Below are 16,357 nucleotides of genomic sequence, written 5' to 3'. Positions count from 1 at the left end.
AGGCGCCTATCTCTGGTTAGCATTCTACAAACAGGAATCTGCCACCTGCAGGCTTACGTGCCGAACATAGGCACTGACTCCATGGGTGCTCCGGGGCTGGAGCACCCTCGGGGAAAAATGGGTGGGTGCTCAGCACCTACCGGCAGCTCCCCGCCGAGCTCACCTCCGCTCCGCCTCCTCCCCTGAGCGTGCCGCGTGCCTGCTTTTTCCGCTTAGCTCCCAGCGCTTGCGCCACGAAACAGCTGTTTCGCGTGGCTGGGAGGAAGGGGGGGAGGAGGGAGAACACGGCACTCTCAGGCAAGAGGCGGGGCCGGGGCGGGGATTTGGGGAAGGGGTCCAATGGATCAGGGAGGGGATGGAGTTGGGGAGGGGACTTTGGGGAAGGGGTTGGAATGGGGGCGGGGCAGGGAAACGGTGGAGTTGGGGCGGGGCCGGCGGTGGGGGGTGCGAGCACCCACCGGTGCCGGAGAAAGTTGGCGCCTATGGTGCCGAAGACATTTCTTTCAAGATGGAATGAGTTAGATGCCTGCGTCCCTCCACATGAAATGGCAGAGGAGGAGGGGGGTGCCCACCTTATAACTTTTAGAGACTCAGTTCCCCTCTTTGCTGATGGGCGAGAAAGAATTTGAACAGGGGTCTCCCACACCTCTCAGAAGCAGGGCTCTAACCACTGGGTGATGGGATATTCTGATGTGGGCTTCTCTCCGTGTCTCCTGTTGAAGCTGTTCCACTGTGGATAAATAATGAAAGAATGATTGGGGCAGGGGATCCTGGGTCTCCCACCTCCCAGGTGGGTGCCATAACCACTGGGCTACAGAGTCATTCCCTCTTTAGCTCTCTTTGACCCAGTGACTGTGGATAAAAACAGTCACTGGGCCAAAAAGAGATGTCGCCCACATCCCAGGAAATGTTCTAACCACTGGACTACAAGTTTTAAGGTGAGCACCACCACTTCCTCCTCCAGCCAGATTCTGAATGGGACCCAATCCAGTAGGCAGCCTTTGAGCATGTCTACCCCCATTCATGAATTGCTCTGGGGCTTAGGCAGCAGATAGGCACCCGGTCGCCTAGAGCAAGGCAGCAGTGCTCATGCCCAAATGCAGGAACATAGGCATTGAGTGAACTTTTATTTCCCCTAAAATGTAAGCACTGAGTGAGTTTAAATACCTAGAGATGGCAAAGTTTGCACATGATACAAAATTACTCAAGACAGTTAACTCCAAAGCTGACTGTGAAGAGTTACAAAGGGATCTCACTAAACTATGTGATTGGTGACAAAATGGCAGATGAAATTCATTGTTGATAAATGCAAAGTAATGTACACTGGAAAAAAATTCCCAACTATACACACAAAATTACTGGGTCTTCATTAGCTGTTACCACTCAAGAAAAAGCTCTTGGAGTCTTCGTGGTTAGTTCCTTGAAAACATCCACTCAGTGTGCAGGGGCACTCAAAAAAGCTAACAGAATGTTAGGAACCATTAGGAAAGGGATAGATAATAAGACAGAAAATATCATAAGGCCAGTATATAAATCCATGGGATCCCCATGCTTTGAATACTATGTGCAGTTCTGGTTGCCCCATCTAAAAATATATATATATTAGAATTGGAAAATGTACAGAGAAGGGCAACATAAACGATTAGGGGGAGGGAACAGCTTTTACATAAAAAGAGATTAACAGGATTGGAGCTGTTCATCATAGAAAAAGAGATGACTGAGGGATAAAATCATGAATGGTGTGGAGAAAGTGAATAGGGAAACATTATTTTATCCCTTCAAATAACACAAGAACTAGGGGTCACCTGACAAAATTAACAGGCAGTAGGTTTAAAACAAACATAAGGAGGTACTTCTTCACTCAACACAGTGTCAACCCATGGAACCTGTTACCATGGAGATGATGTGAAGGCCAAAAGTATACCTGAGTTCAAAAAAGAGTTAGATAAGTTCATGGAGGATAGGTCCATCAATGACTATTAGCCAAAATGGTCAGGCATGCAATCTCATGTTCTGGGTGTCCCTAAATCTCCAACTGCCAAAAGCATCTGGCATTGGTCACTGTGAGAAGATAGGTTACTGGGCTAGATGGACCACTGATCTGACCCAATATGGCCATTCTTATGTTCTTAATTTTACACATTCATGGTTGCAGGCTGGATTAAGGCTATCTGAAAATTTGGCTTCAACTACAGTTTAACTTTAGGACCTGCAGTATGTAATTACAATTAGATATTGCTAACTAAATGCAATTAGAAGCTATATCTTCAAGTTTCAATGTGAAAATAAGTAAACTGCAGAGAGAAAATGCCACACTGGCAAGTACTATTAACATGCATGTGAAGAGATGCATTGCAGAACTCAAAGTGAGAAACTGAAATGTGATTATATATTATATAAAAAACCCACTCCTTTCCTGCACCTGCATGCAGTGCTAATGCCTCCCCCACACTGTGCTGCTTAAATGTGCTCAGAACTAGAGCAGAGGGAGAAATAGGAAACTACATGCTGAGATAATAAAAGAGGAATGGGGAGAAATGGATACTCAGTAAAGATAGATTGGTAGTGACAGAGCAGGGAAGGGTACTAAGAGATTGAACAGAAGATCAAGGACAAGGAGGATGAAAAAACAACAAGGTGAAAGCATGGTGACAGGAACTTTAATAAAGAAATTGTGATTAAGTTTCTTCGTCCTATTTTGGGATAGGACAGGAAGAAAATTTCAGCATTACAAATATCACCGTTCCCTTTGGAAGCAATACAGTAAGAGTCTGTCAACCACCCTTCACACAGTCTGAAGCATGCATCAAATCTGTGTGCATAATTTCATGAGTCATATTTGTCACCTATTCTATATTACCATAGTTTGTTTGCATACATTGTCTTCAGCTCTAGTAACTGCCTTAGGATGCATGGCCTCTTCAGAGAGAGAAAAAAAAAAAAGAGTCCAGACCCCAAAATTGTTCACACACATTTTGCATGTGTAGCTGTTACTATAGTTATGAAGAAACTATTTAAAATTCTGGGCCTAAAGGGTTTTGTGAACTTATTTAATTAATAAATAATAGTTTTTCAAAGTGTTGCAGACACTTCCAGCCCTGAACATAATCCTCTGGATGGAACCTGCTGTCTCTGTAAGGAAGCTGAGTTAATGGGAAATTTGTTTGCAATGAGTTTACATAGAGTGGGAGTTGCAAGACTAAATCCTTCCTCTGTGACACACAAGTTTACTTTAAACGTTGTTAAACAGTAAAGTAATTCTGCATTTCATACTCCTCCCCAGCCCCAAATCCATGCAGCTAAATCATAACTCAATTTCTATTGTATTTATAACTCTTAAGGTTTGCTAGCAAACAACTAGGGAAATCAACTTCTTTAATAACATCATTAATATTAAAGTTATACTTCTATAAGTACAGTATTCATCAGCTACAAGTTTAGATGGTTCATTCAGAACACCATTCTAACACCATATCCCTGTCCATACATGGTCATCCAAACATCTACGATGCTTTTTCTAGATAATTACACTTTCTTTTCATGACTTACCTATGTTTTTCTAGTTCGTTGTGTGATGACCTATTAAAAATAGAAAAAAAATTTTTTAGAATGATGAGTACTGGATTTTAGAATAGCTAAAAATGTTACCTATATGGCTTTCAAAAAAGATGTTAAAAGCCTGCAATTTAAAACATATTATAAACAAAACTAAAGCCTAGACTTCACATGGATTTTAATGCAATATATGTTTTAAATTGGTTGCTTTTAACATAGCTTTTGAAAGTCTTCAAGATGTCAACATCTTTTAGTTGTTTCCCTAGAATATCTAACTACAGCATTTGCATGGGTAAATCTTTTTGCACAGACAGACTACAATTTGTACAGAAAAGTTTATTAAAGGGTCTTCAGGCACGAAGCACAAATCTGCCTCTTAATTTGACCCAAGTGGTAAGAGAAACAAACCACACAACATTTTCAGCCATGGAGAAAAGGAAAAAAAGATCAAACAAACAAAAAACAGTTGCAAGATCCAGTTGGTAAAAGATAAGAACTGTAAGAATGGGAGGGAGGAAATCCCAAAAGAAGAGATTCAAAACTTAGTTTCTGGGAGACTCTGAGGGAAGCAGGAAAAAAAAGAAAAATAAGATCGATCACCATTTAACAGCTGCGGTAATTGTGAATATCAGTCTTAATGCAGAAAAGATGCATCTTTTCTTTTACTAAACCTATCTACGGATCAGAAACCTAGAACTTTAAAAAAAATAAAAATAAAAACTTCCTAGAAATTAGGACTATTTTCCTATTGTAGAAAAATTGAACCTACCATTGAAAACTCTGTTAAAAAAAAACAGATTCAGACAGAAACAATAATTATATTTATACAACTGAAATTAAAAACATTTCTCAGATGAAATGATTGTCACTGTTACAAAACCAGTCATTTCCTGGACCAGTAGTTCTAGTTCTCTCAGAATGGAAACAGATTTTTATTATTCCAGTATGTGAAGATCATGAATATGAAGGCAGCAGCAGCTTTTATGGCGTAACACATTACAGCATCAAGATCCATGCAAGCAGATTTTGTTGAATCAGTTTTCCAACAGTACGTTAGAAACCCAACCAGCTTCTGTGCACTACGTGCTGACAGAGGTTGCTTTGTTCATGCCTTAGGTGTAAAGAGCACAGTCCATTCTAAGACATGTGTAGTTACCAGGTGCAGCACAGGGCCATCGATCGTTCCCTACAGAAGCATGTAGCTGGCTCTTAAGCAAACCGCCCACATAGATGTTGCAGCATATTTGAAATTTCTTATTGATGTGAACACTGCAACCAATGTACCCATCTGGCTGCACAGGGAAAACAAAGCGAGGATCACGTATAATCACTAGGGCCCTACCAAATTCATGGCCATGAAAAACGCGTCACGGACCGTGAAATCTGGTCTCCCTCCATGAAATCTAGTTTTTTGTATGCTTTTACCCTGTACTATACAGATTTCACAGGGGAGTCCACTGTTTCTCAAATTGGGGCTACTCACCCAAAAGGGAATTGCGGGGGTGGGGAGTGTCGCAGTATTGCCATCCTTAATCTGCACTGCCTTTAGAGCTGGGTGGTCGGAAAGTGGCGGCTGTTGGCCGGGCATCCAGCTCTGAAGGCGGCGCCCTGCCAGCAGCAGTCCAGAAGTAAGGGTGATAATACCATATCATGCCACCCTTACTTCTGCGCTGCAGCCTTCAGAGCTGAGTGGCCAGAGAGTGGTGGCTGCTGACTGAGGGCCCAGCTCTGCACACAGCAGCGCAGAAGAAAGGGTGGTAATACCATCCCATCCCATCCTTGCTTCTGTGCTGCTGCTGACCACGGCTCTGCCTTCAGAGCTGGGCTCCAAGCCATCAGCCGCTGCTTTCCAGCTGCCCAGCTCTGAAGGCAGCGCCGCCGCCAGCAGCAGCGCAGAAGTAAGGGTAGTAATACCGCAACTCCCCCTACAATAGCCTTGCAACACCCCCCACACACACAACTCCTTTTTGGGTCAGGACCCCTACAATTACAACACTGTGAAATTTTAGATTTAAGTAGCTGAAATCATAGATTTTTAAAAATCCTATAACCATGACATTGACCAAAAGGGACCGTGAATTTGGTAGTGTCCCAGTAATCACTGATGATCAGACCCTAAAATGTTTTTTTCCTGGTCCAAGTCTACCCACTATGGCCCTGATCCTGCAAATATTTATGCACTGACTTAAATGGGACTACTCACATAAGGGTCGGAACATGTGTAAACTTTTGAAGGATCAGGGTCTCTGAGCCCAATCCAGGCTTCCGTGGAAACCTCCCCATTGATTTTAGTGAGAGTTGAACAGGTCATGTATGCGTTGGTATCTTGTTTAAAAAACATTTTTTCTTTATATTTTAAATCTTAAACTAAATGCACCATATCATAAATAGAGCAACACAATGGGAATACATATACACATTATTTCCTGCTCAAAATAATCATGTGAAAACCATTTAAACATAATCAGAGCAACAGTGGTAGGCCAAAAATGTGATCTGCCTTTTTATCAGTTTATCACATAAGATTATATAGTTGTGTTACATACACAAACCCCCAAAACAAAGACAGAATTCCTTTATTCTCTAAGCTTGTTCAAGTTCTAGCTGCTGGTTTCTCACTGCAAGCATTTTCGCTGAGTCTGCTTCCTTATCACTGGCAATTAACAGATTTTTCAGTTCCTGCTTTGGGGACTTTTTCGTAAAAGACAACCCCCCACCCACCCCAGCCCAGCCCACCCCGTGAGCACAATTCTTCCAGGCTTTTTCTGTCAGGATCTTGATCACAGGTCACTCACTGTAACTGATTTTTAACCCTTAAACTCTCCAATATCAAAATTAATTTTTGACATGCATGTGGGTTCTGATCCAATAACCCAATTAACCTGTGGTAATGTGTATCCAAGCATGACTATGCCACTGTGACCGGGGTCCTAGCGGGGAGCCAGCTGTGGTCACTCAATTAGGGTGAACTGCAAAGAATGGGGCAGCCAAACCCCAAAAAGCTGGTGGATATTCCAATATTTAGATATACCCAGCGAGCATAAAACAGCTTCTTTATCACCTTACTGGTTACTCAGAAGTCCAAACAACACAGTTCCCTTAAAGTGATCCAGCCTAAGGCCTCCATCCAGGTACCTAAGTTAAATATGATGATTTCTGAAAATCTTATTGCATCACATAAAAGAAAAGGTTCTACCAATCCCAAAGGATCGAACACATTATCTCCCAGGTTATTGAATATTTCAGATCTTACCCAAATACATACTACAGCCAATTCTTATTAACTAAGCTAAAATATATTAAAAAACAAAAGAGAGGGTATGGTTAAAAGATCAATATACATACAGACATGAGTTCAATTCATTGAGGTTCAGATTCATAGCATAGATGGTGAGCACTGTAGTTGCAAAGAGTTCTTTCAGAAACAGTTCATAGGTTATAGTCCAATATCCAAATATAATATTCAGGGTGTACCAGCATAACCGAGACCTCAGTCCTGAGACTCAAACTTCCCCTGATGAAGCCTAAGCAGATCTGAGAGAACAGAATCAGGACCCAAGGATCTTTAATACAATTTCATGTCTTTTGACAAATTGGAGTTCAAAAGATAATTAGCATGCCTTTGAAGGAGGTCCATCACTGGTACTTAGCATAAGGCAATTTGCTTGTTTCTCCACCATTCACAGTACATGTCAAAGAGAGATGAATGCCGAGATATCCAGTGCTTACAATTCATTTACATGCTAGGATGTTCTTTTGCCCTCTGAATTATCAGAATACAGCATAGACAGGGACTGTTGATTACATTGTGGACCCTACATATGTAAATACACAAAAACACAAACATTATTTCTCCGCATATTTTTTGAGAGTTATTTATTTTGCAGGATGTTTAACCCTTTCTAGCCATGCGTCACACCCCCAACGTGAGACTGGGGTGGAAGGGAGCAAATAGAGCTTCTGGATACACCTTAAAGACCTGTAGCACTCCTTGGCTTGAAGTAGTAATAACAACCAAATACCTGGTTTCTACTTTCAGCACCCCTACTATAAAAATTGTTATAGCACCCCTGCTAGTGGTTTAGGCATTGAAGAAATCTGAGATCTGACACACAACCTGCCAGTTTCCCAGCTGTAAAATGGGAGTTATTAATAGTTCTATAATACCTACCTCCCCACACAATGAGGGCTCATCAGGAAAGGTTGTACAGTTCTTTGAGAGGATAAAGCTCTCTATAAGTAATTACTATTTTTCACTCCTTCAGTTCTGTGAAGCACAGAGCACTGCCCCAGGGAGAACCAATATTTCTGCCACCCCTCATCCTGTATCCTCTGCTTTCCACAGATCCCAGAGGGCAGACGGGAAGAAATCTAAGGGCAGATTTACAAACATACTTGCACCAAAATAACTACAGTGATTTTAATCCGTATCTTTTGTTATTTCAGCACAAAACTGTGTGTGGACCAGCCATAAGCAGAGGAGGAATAGAAGGGACTGGGTAGTGGAATGTTTGCCACAAACATTTCCTAAGGAGAAAGAAGAGAGTCCAGATACACAGAACCTCTGGCTACTTTGTGCCACTAGCTGCAAAGCAGCTGTTGCAAATAGTAATGGCTACTATCTAGTTGTGACAGCATTAGCATTCATTATCTAGTACCAAGTAGTTAAATGGTGATTAACCAGGTGTGAAATTCTAAGCTCTGATTCTTTTAAAATGCAAAATGATCAAATAAGGATTAAGGGGCATGTTTTCTTCTATAGTTGGAGTCAGGGATGGCAGCACCTAAAGAGTCTCTAGCCAAGTAATTCTAGATTATGGCATTTATATGCTCTGATTGTAATATTTCAAAAACCAGCAGAGTTTCTTAATAGTGAAGACAAAAGCTCTTTCCCCTCCACATCTTTATTCCTTTTTTTTTTTTTAAATACCCCTAGGAAGTTATCTTTCAGATATCATGTTAGTGCAATTAAGACTACATGTTAAAATGCTCAGATGTAAAGAAATATCAAAATTAAGGTTAAAAGGCTAGGGCTCTGCCTACCAGCTGACACTGGCTGTGCAGGTGGTGAGCTGAGACCTCTGCACAATGTTCTGTAGTTTGACTGCTTTCCCATTAACTCATCTTCCTCTCCCCTTGCCCCACCCATCTGTCTCATCTTCCTCTTCGGTCAAGTCATAACCTAGTCTGTGCGCTCCAGGCACTACTACAGTTCAAACACTGGGAGCCATAGATAAGCTACGGGCTGCCACCATTATTTTAAGCCCCATGTCTATTAGAGCAGCATCGTAGAAAGTGTGCTTAAAATGATGGTGAGTGACACCTAGCAATACTGGTGTATTGTCAGCACTGAAAATACGGTATATTAGAAATATTAGCCCAGGCCAAAACACAAGAACAAAGAGTGGTAAGTTCCACAAGATGCTACATACATATATCCACATTGGAGGAAAAACACAAATAAATGTGACAATGTATTATTTAAGAAACAGCATGTGATCATCTAATAAGAGTCTGCAATGTAATAGACATGCATGGGGCAGAGATAAGGTTGCATTTTCAACTTGAAGGTCTCAATGGGCTTTACTAGAGCTCGGTGCCAGCACACCAATCTGCAGCTGGGCTGTATGTTGCAGGATCAGGGCCTAACTTTGGAATTACCTGAATTTGAGTGGTTAGATTACAACCTCGCTCAGTTCTGCGTTCATTTATTTGAAACCCCTCCCCTTTTCTTTAACTGACCACATAGTATCTCTTAAAAATGTTTCTCTTTTAGTTCGGCCTCAAAGCAGAATTTTGCCAGTATTATGGATGCGGGCTGGGATTCTGCAAATAGATACATTGGTGCAGACCCTTATGCAGAGCCTTGACTCTAGTGAGGTTCAAGAGTTTGTATGATAAACCTGTGTGTAAAAGCGAGGCCTGAAATTGATACTAATTTGGTAACTTAAAAAAAAAAAAAAAAAAAAAAAAAAACACACACACACACACATAAAGACTGCTACTGTCATACATACCATAGTTCCTCATTGGTGATAAAATACATCTTGTAAGTTGATCTATTAGTGTAACACTAGAATTAATTTTTTTAATGCATTCTCTAAGATAGATCTTTTTCCTTCACACCTATTTTTCCTGGGGGAAAAATAACAAGAAGGATACACTGAATTCAGAGAGTGCAAAAGAGACGGTTGTGTTTCCACAGTCTGGATTTTATGGTATTTTATTCTCAGCCTTTCATTTAAAAAATGAAGGAAAATAGTTCCTAATCCCTAAGCTGCTTCCTCTGCGTGTAGAGGTCCATCTGCATTGGAGCTGGGCAAATAACTGAATCGTCAGTTTCTGACAATTCAGGTGGGAGGGCAGGAAATCAAAATAAGCTCTCAGTTCAGGTTGAACGGAATCCAAAATTTTTCAGAATTTTCAGTGAATCAAAAAAGTTAGAAAAATTTTGTTTTGGGTTGAACTAAATGTTTTGGGTATTTTTAATAAAAGGAAAGGAAAGGAAGGGCTAGATTCACAGTCAGAGGAGAGGGAAGTGGTGCTCTTCCGATAATCTTTAGCCCAGTGGTTAGAGCACCCCCCTGGAATGTGGGAAACTCATGTTCAAATCCGTGCTCTGCCTGATTTGGAGTACGGACTTGAAACGGGTCTTCCCCATCCCAGATGAGTGCCCTACCACACAGGCTATTCTGGGGTGGGTCTCTCAGCCTCTCCTGCTGAAGCTGTGACACTTTATATGAAATACTTTAATAGTCTTTGGGCCAGAATGACTTGATAGCCCAGTGGTTAGGATTCAAGTCCCTGCTCCAGAGTGGAGATTCAGACCTGGGGCTCTCACATCCCAGGTGAGTGCCCTAAGCATCGGGCTAATGGTTATAAGAGGGGAACATTTACTGGTTTTGGTGTGTGAATCTAGCCTGGAAAAAAAATCAAAATGAGACATTTCAGAAATGTCAAAATGGTTCCTTTTGACATTTCTGAAGTTTTTTCTTTTTTCCACTGCAACCGAAACAATTCACCAAAGTCAACACGAATTCACAAAATGTTTCAGTTGACCCAAATCTGCATTTTTTGGCTAAGAAAGTTTTGGCTGAACAATTTCACACACCTCTAGTCTGCAAAGAGCAGCTTGCCAGATAGGGGCCAGAGACTGGTTTGCAGTGACAGACGTGCAATGTTAACGAAAGAATGGAGACATTAAACAATGTTTTCCTTTGAAACATCATCCCGTTTGGACCCACCACCTTCTTTGGTACATGTATCCCTTCCCCAGGGCAAAGTACATTGTGCACAACTCTATTTATTGGCATAAAAACATTATCAAATATTGATTAGTTTCAACAGATGCAGATGGGATATTTATAAACCTAAGTTTTGCTTTCATTTTCCCTCCTTTTTATCAGCTCCTAAATTAACAGGCCAAGCAGGCTACTTCACAGACTTCCATTTCCTGCTCTGCCAGTAAATTTAACTGTGACCCAATAGACAGGCATTGAGCACTAAGATTTCACTCTGCGTATTAATTTACTTCTGATCTTTTCATGGGCACAGAACACAGATTGGGCCTGATTGTCTGCTGCTTTGTGCAGTCTTTTACACTCGTGTAAAGGTACAATGGGCATTTTACACCCACTATTCACAATGATAAGAGACTGCATAAAGTACAAGGCAATTGAGAATCAGGTCTGTCTAGTTGTTACATGTACTGGCAGTGTGATGTGGGTCACTGTCCACAAGGGGGTCAGTTCAGGCTACCGGTTTTGCCCCTTATATAAACACTAAAATGTATAGGCTTATCTCTCTAAAGTCGGCATCACAAACAGGAAACAAAACAAGAAAGCTCCAATTATCTGAAAGCTACAGTGAATTCCTATTAACAAATAACTTTCTGCAACCAAGTAATCTTCTGAACTTCATTGACTTTCTGCTTCTGTGAAATATTCCCTCTGAACAAATTGCAGACATTTCATTACACCCATTGTACTCGATGGAAAGACATTTGAAAGTTTAACATTACAACCTCCAAGACACAACTCTACTAAATCGGACTTTTTTTCTAGCCTGATTTTATTCTAACTGCATATTAGCAAGATTTTTTACGAGCTCCACTGTATTGCTTTTAGGATCTAGTGTTATTATTCTATCAAGAGGAGACATTTGGTGCACTGCAACCAAATACTGTCTAGTTATCACCATTACAAGAAGGGCTGACCTGGGTTTACCTTCCCTCCCCCGGAAAATCAATTACAAACGTGTGCCTTTCTCAAATCATCCATTCAGATTGGAAAACAAAAATCCAATTTCATCTACTAGGGGATTTTCGTCATAATCATCTGCAGAGAACACTTCCAAATCTCAGGAGAGAACGCTATATAAACAAAGAAGTTTTACATAAAAAAACCCTTTCAAATCTGTTTTGTGTAAAGTGGGAACACATACATACATATACACACACACACACATATATGATTCAAGGGCAAGAAACTGCACATCATAAAAGGAAATTTATAAATCAATTCATCATAAAAACATTTAATATATATTATACAAAGATAGGGCAAAAATGGCATCAAGCAGCATTTTCTACCACCTTCACAGTAACATGAAAATGTTTTCTCTATCAACATAAAATTAAAAATTGCCAAGTAATATTTAAACAAACACATCAGCAAACAAAAAATGTAAAAATTATGAACTCTTTCAATGGACTGTCTAATTATAGCCTTCTGGTAATGGCCACAGCTACGGCTGAAGAAACACTTTCCCCCATATGCACGTGTGTCCCCAGTTGCCTGTAACTTTTTTGGGGTGTAGGGAGAGGAAATTTTTCATATTTGTTCTCAGTCCAAAGACTAATTTTTTTTTTTAAGTTTGGTACAATTGTGTGCCCCATTTTTGAGTTATCCATGCACGAAAGAGATGCTTTTCAGGCTTTAAAAACAATTCTTTGTGTGCTTTTATTTGTGCTCAAATGACACATGCAAAGGTTAGTTTTCCAACCTGCCGAGACTGCTGGAAGAAACAGGATTTAGAAATAACCAAGTTACTGAAAAATAACGTTCTGCAATTTTGCACTATGCAATTCCCTCTCCCCCCCTTCCGCTCGCCCCTAGGATCCTCCAAACTCTGGCCAGTTGTCTACCCCTCTTAATCCCTCAATTGCTTATAAAGATTTGATTGCATGATCAAATTGAACATTACATTCACATTCTATGCTCTCTGAGGCTGTGATCCAACATCCAAATAACCATTCAATTAGCTCCCAATCAGGGGTGCTGCAACAATTTTTTATAGTGGGAGTGCTGTGAGTCATTGAACCAAACTATAAAGCCTGCATATAATGGAATCCACTTCAATCCAGGGGGTGCGGCAGACCCCCAGCACTCCTAGTTCCAGCACCTGTGCTCCCAATACAAATAAGAGCAGCGGTGCGATTTGAATTTGGGATCATAAGCTCATAGGTTGAGATGCCTGTTTTTAACCTGTTACTTAAATTTGAAACAAAACTGCATGTTGTAGGCAAGCACAATGCAGGACTGCCCACACGGCTCTGCCTATGTGCCTTATCACAACATCCTGCTATTTGCAGCCAGAAGTCTATGTTAGAGAGAGATTGTCAGGTATGCCCAGCGGCAGGTTGTTGTTGTTGTTGTTTTCCTTAGGAGGTGGACAAATATCCATGGTGAACTAAACATGAAAACTGAATTTGTGGCCCTACTTCTCCAGAGGTGTTGCCCTACCCAGGTACGAATGAGCCTTTGCTTGTCTAAAACCAATAAAGCTGGCAGGAAAATAATAAAAAGATCATTATGCATTTTTTAAAAAGCATTTTTGTGTGCGTGACAAGAATCAGAGTGAGGGGAAAAATTGTGAGAAATATCTGACAGACAGTGGTATTGTGTGCTCTGGCTTTGATAAATAATGCTACCAAACCTATAACAAAAAAATCTTTCAATTCTGCTGAAATAGATAGATTTACATATTTTCTGCTAAAAATTCCTAAAAGCAGCTTACAGTTCAAACAAATGACTGTTTTGCTGTGGACAGCGAGAAACCCAAGAAAGGAAATGATGGAATAATGTTTCCATAAATAATACAGATTTCTGTCTCTTGCATACAAGAAACAAGGATCAGAACAAGTCCATGAACTCTAGAACTAGAAACCCTAAGAATTCTGTTTAAATTAACTGCCTTTGTACAATATGGTTACTTTATGGAAAAATTAACAGAGATAAATGATTTACAGAGATGAAAAGTGTCTCCAAATCTAGGTACCCCTGTGATTCCTGATCACTCCCCTTTAAAATGAACTGATCTTTATCTTTGTACATGAATTTAACTATTACCCCCTCCTCCCGAATTTATATCCCCAGAAGTATCAGCGCTGTTTGGAGTAAGGGATGGGGAGGGAAGGATTTACACCCTCTATTCCCTCAGTTGTGTTCAAGCACATTGCTCTGCAGTGGTTGCTGCAAGCATAGCTCGTTGTGATCTTGTATGTTTCTAAGGGAGATGCCTGATTTTTGTTTAGTTAATATTTTCAAAATTTAATATCCACGACTGGGCTGTTTTCTGCTTTCCCATTTTGCCAGTGTAAATCCAGAGTAATCCCGTTGACTGCACTGGGGTTGTGCAGGATTTACGCTGGAGTAACTGAGATCAAAGAACTGGCCCGATCAGACTAACTTTCCTCATTTGGAAAATAAGTCATGGGCAAGTTTTGTTCATTTTAGGCTATTCTGCAGGGCTCATCATAAACAATTTTTTTAAAGGAGTCATTTTGTAAAGAGCAGAGCACCCATGTTTTGGAGAAGGAGGGAACCATCTGGGCATATTTGTGTCTGTGTGTGTGTGTAAGAGCATAAAGTGCAAGAAAAGAAGGAATTCCTACGTAAAGAGGAGACGCTGTCTCTTTAAGACAGCCTTCTGCACGTAGACAGTGCACTCTGAGCACTGCCTGGTCAGCCAAACCAAGCTGCAGGGAGGCTGCGCAGAAAACCTTGAGCTAAGGGTGATCATAGAACAGGTACTGGCTGCAAGAAAAAACAAAAACAAACAAAAGGCAGCTGATAATAATAATGTAACCAGGCATTGTAATTCACTGCATGCAGAGGGACTCGCTCGTGCAGGCGATGCACAGACCAGAGCAAAGGTGTAGCAGACCCTCCGGAAAGGTCAAGTTCACTCGAAACACTTTAAAATACATACATAAATCCAAGTTCTACATGAGATACATTTTCCCTCCTTTCCCCATCTCCACCACCCTCCCCCCATGGAGATCCCGGCGTTACACTGCAACTGGGGGCTGCATTTGATCTCGCAGCAATAAAGAGATTGTAAATAAGGACTGGGAGGGAATTAGTGTCATGCAAGGGAAGTCAGGATTTTGATGATTATTTTAAAAATACATAGGAAATCAAAGCGCCCACACCCATTAACAAACCAGGGGAAGAAGCGTGAGTGCAGATGGTTTAGAAAGGCAGTGAGTGCTAAGGCGATGGTGTACGCGTGGCAGTGTTTATATGAGAGATCAAAACAGAGCCAAGCCCATACAGGGGAAAAATGGCGACTACTGGGAACTAAGACACGGGATTAGTTATTATTTTTATACATCTATGCGCTGCACATAAAGCTAGACATATAGGAAAAGTTGCCAATTCACTGTGGAAAAAGACGGTACATCCATTACCTGTTATTCTGGGATTTTCTGGCCAGCGTGCCTGCCTTTGTTTTCTTTCTGGAATAGTCACTATCGAAGGGTAACACTGATGCATAGCCATGTTCTGCTTCTAGGGACAAAGTCAGCATTAGTGGCAATATATTTTTCCATGCATTTTTTCCTCCTTTGCAGGAACGCTAGGGTAAAAAACAAAAATTTTGGTTGATTTGTTTGGATTTTATTCCGGAATTTTTAAAAGAAAGACAACAAAAAGTGCCAAGATAGGAGGATCATCCGAGTAAATAGTAAAAAAAAAAAAAAAATTGGCTGGATCATGCACGTCTTGAAACATTGTGACAAGGGGAAAAGGAAAACGGCAATACAATTACAAACGGCAACATGCACAACAATGTAACCTATACTGAATGCTGCAACATACATACAATCCAAACAGACTCGAGTCAGGGCTCGTTTGTTTAAAGATTTTGCAAGAAAATAGCATTTGTTCCCCCCCGCCCCCTGCAATGCATCTGACAAAAACATGTTTAAATCCCATGGCACCTTTGCAGGTGAAGGAAATATGGACTCAGAGAAAAGGGCGTCCGAATACCCACGCAACAAAGAGAGTGAAATGTTTAGAAGTGCCTGCTAGTCATTTCTCTGAATACCTCTGTCTCTTCTTTCCAAATACTCAGCTGCTTCCAGAAGAATTAACAGAGAGTTCAGCTCCATTTTTATGTGTGCTCTTTGAGTTACCCCCAAACTCTGTGTCTGCCTTTCAAACAGCTGAGGAAGGCAATGAGCATTAAAACTGCACTGAGTTCACAGGCTGGGGACTTCCAAGTCCCCTATATAAACCACCTCTCTCAACCTACATTTGACACACAGGCGACAGGCGACTGGCATAGCCAATCATGGACAGCATTTCTAGGTAGAGGCGGGATTAATTCTTAAAGTAGAGCCAATCAGAGCAGACAAGCGCCCTCTGGTTAGGAGACAGAATGTTGACAGATCTGAATCTTCTCCCTGATAGGTCAGCCACTACAGTAACAATTTAGAAGCCGAAGCTTAGCAACAGCACGTGGTGGCCCAGCCCCCAGCCTCACTGAGTGGCCGGCTTTATGCATTTTAAGCAGTCAG

General features: G+C 41.1%; 1 protein-coding gene across 2 annotated transcripts in view; it reads right to left on the bottom strand.

The window, feature by feature from the left end:
• The window catches only part of MXD4 (MAX dimerization protein 4), a 43,907-nt gene extending 27,864 nt beyond the window's left edge, over positions 1 to 16,043 (bottom strand). The window contains exons 1-3 of one of the 2 annotated variants that reach the window (XM_024215895.3): positions 15,886 to 16,043; positions 15,248 to 15,347; positions 3,550 to 3,579 (exon numbers count right to left, since the gene is read on the bottom strand). In XM_024215895.3, coding sequence (XP_024071663.1) covers positions 3,550 to 3,579; positions 15,248 to 15,347; positions 15,886 to 15,949 — 194 coding nt within the window. In that variant the 5' untranslated portion in view covers positions 15,950 to 16,043. The remainder of the gene's footprint in view (positions 1 to 3,549; positions 3,580 to 15,247; positions 15,348 to 15,885) is intronic. The other variant, XM_024215896.3, reaches the window with a different exon arrangement.
• Between the last annotated feature and the right edge of the window lie 314 nt (positions 16,044 to 16,357).

The sequence above is a fragment of the Terrapene carolina genome, unplaced genomic scaffold, assembly GCF_002925995.2.
Source record: "Terrapene carolina triunguis isolate 2854851 unplaced genomic scaffold, T_m_triunguis-2.0 Scaffold66, whole genome shotgun sequence".
Classification (NCBI taxonomy): domain Eukaryota; kingdom Metazoa; phylum Chordata; order Testudines; family Emydidae; genus Terrapene; species Terrapene triunguis.
Note: the sequence above shows the minus strand (reverse complement) of the source record. Positions and strands in the feature narration are given on the sequence as shown.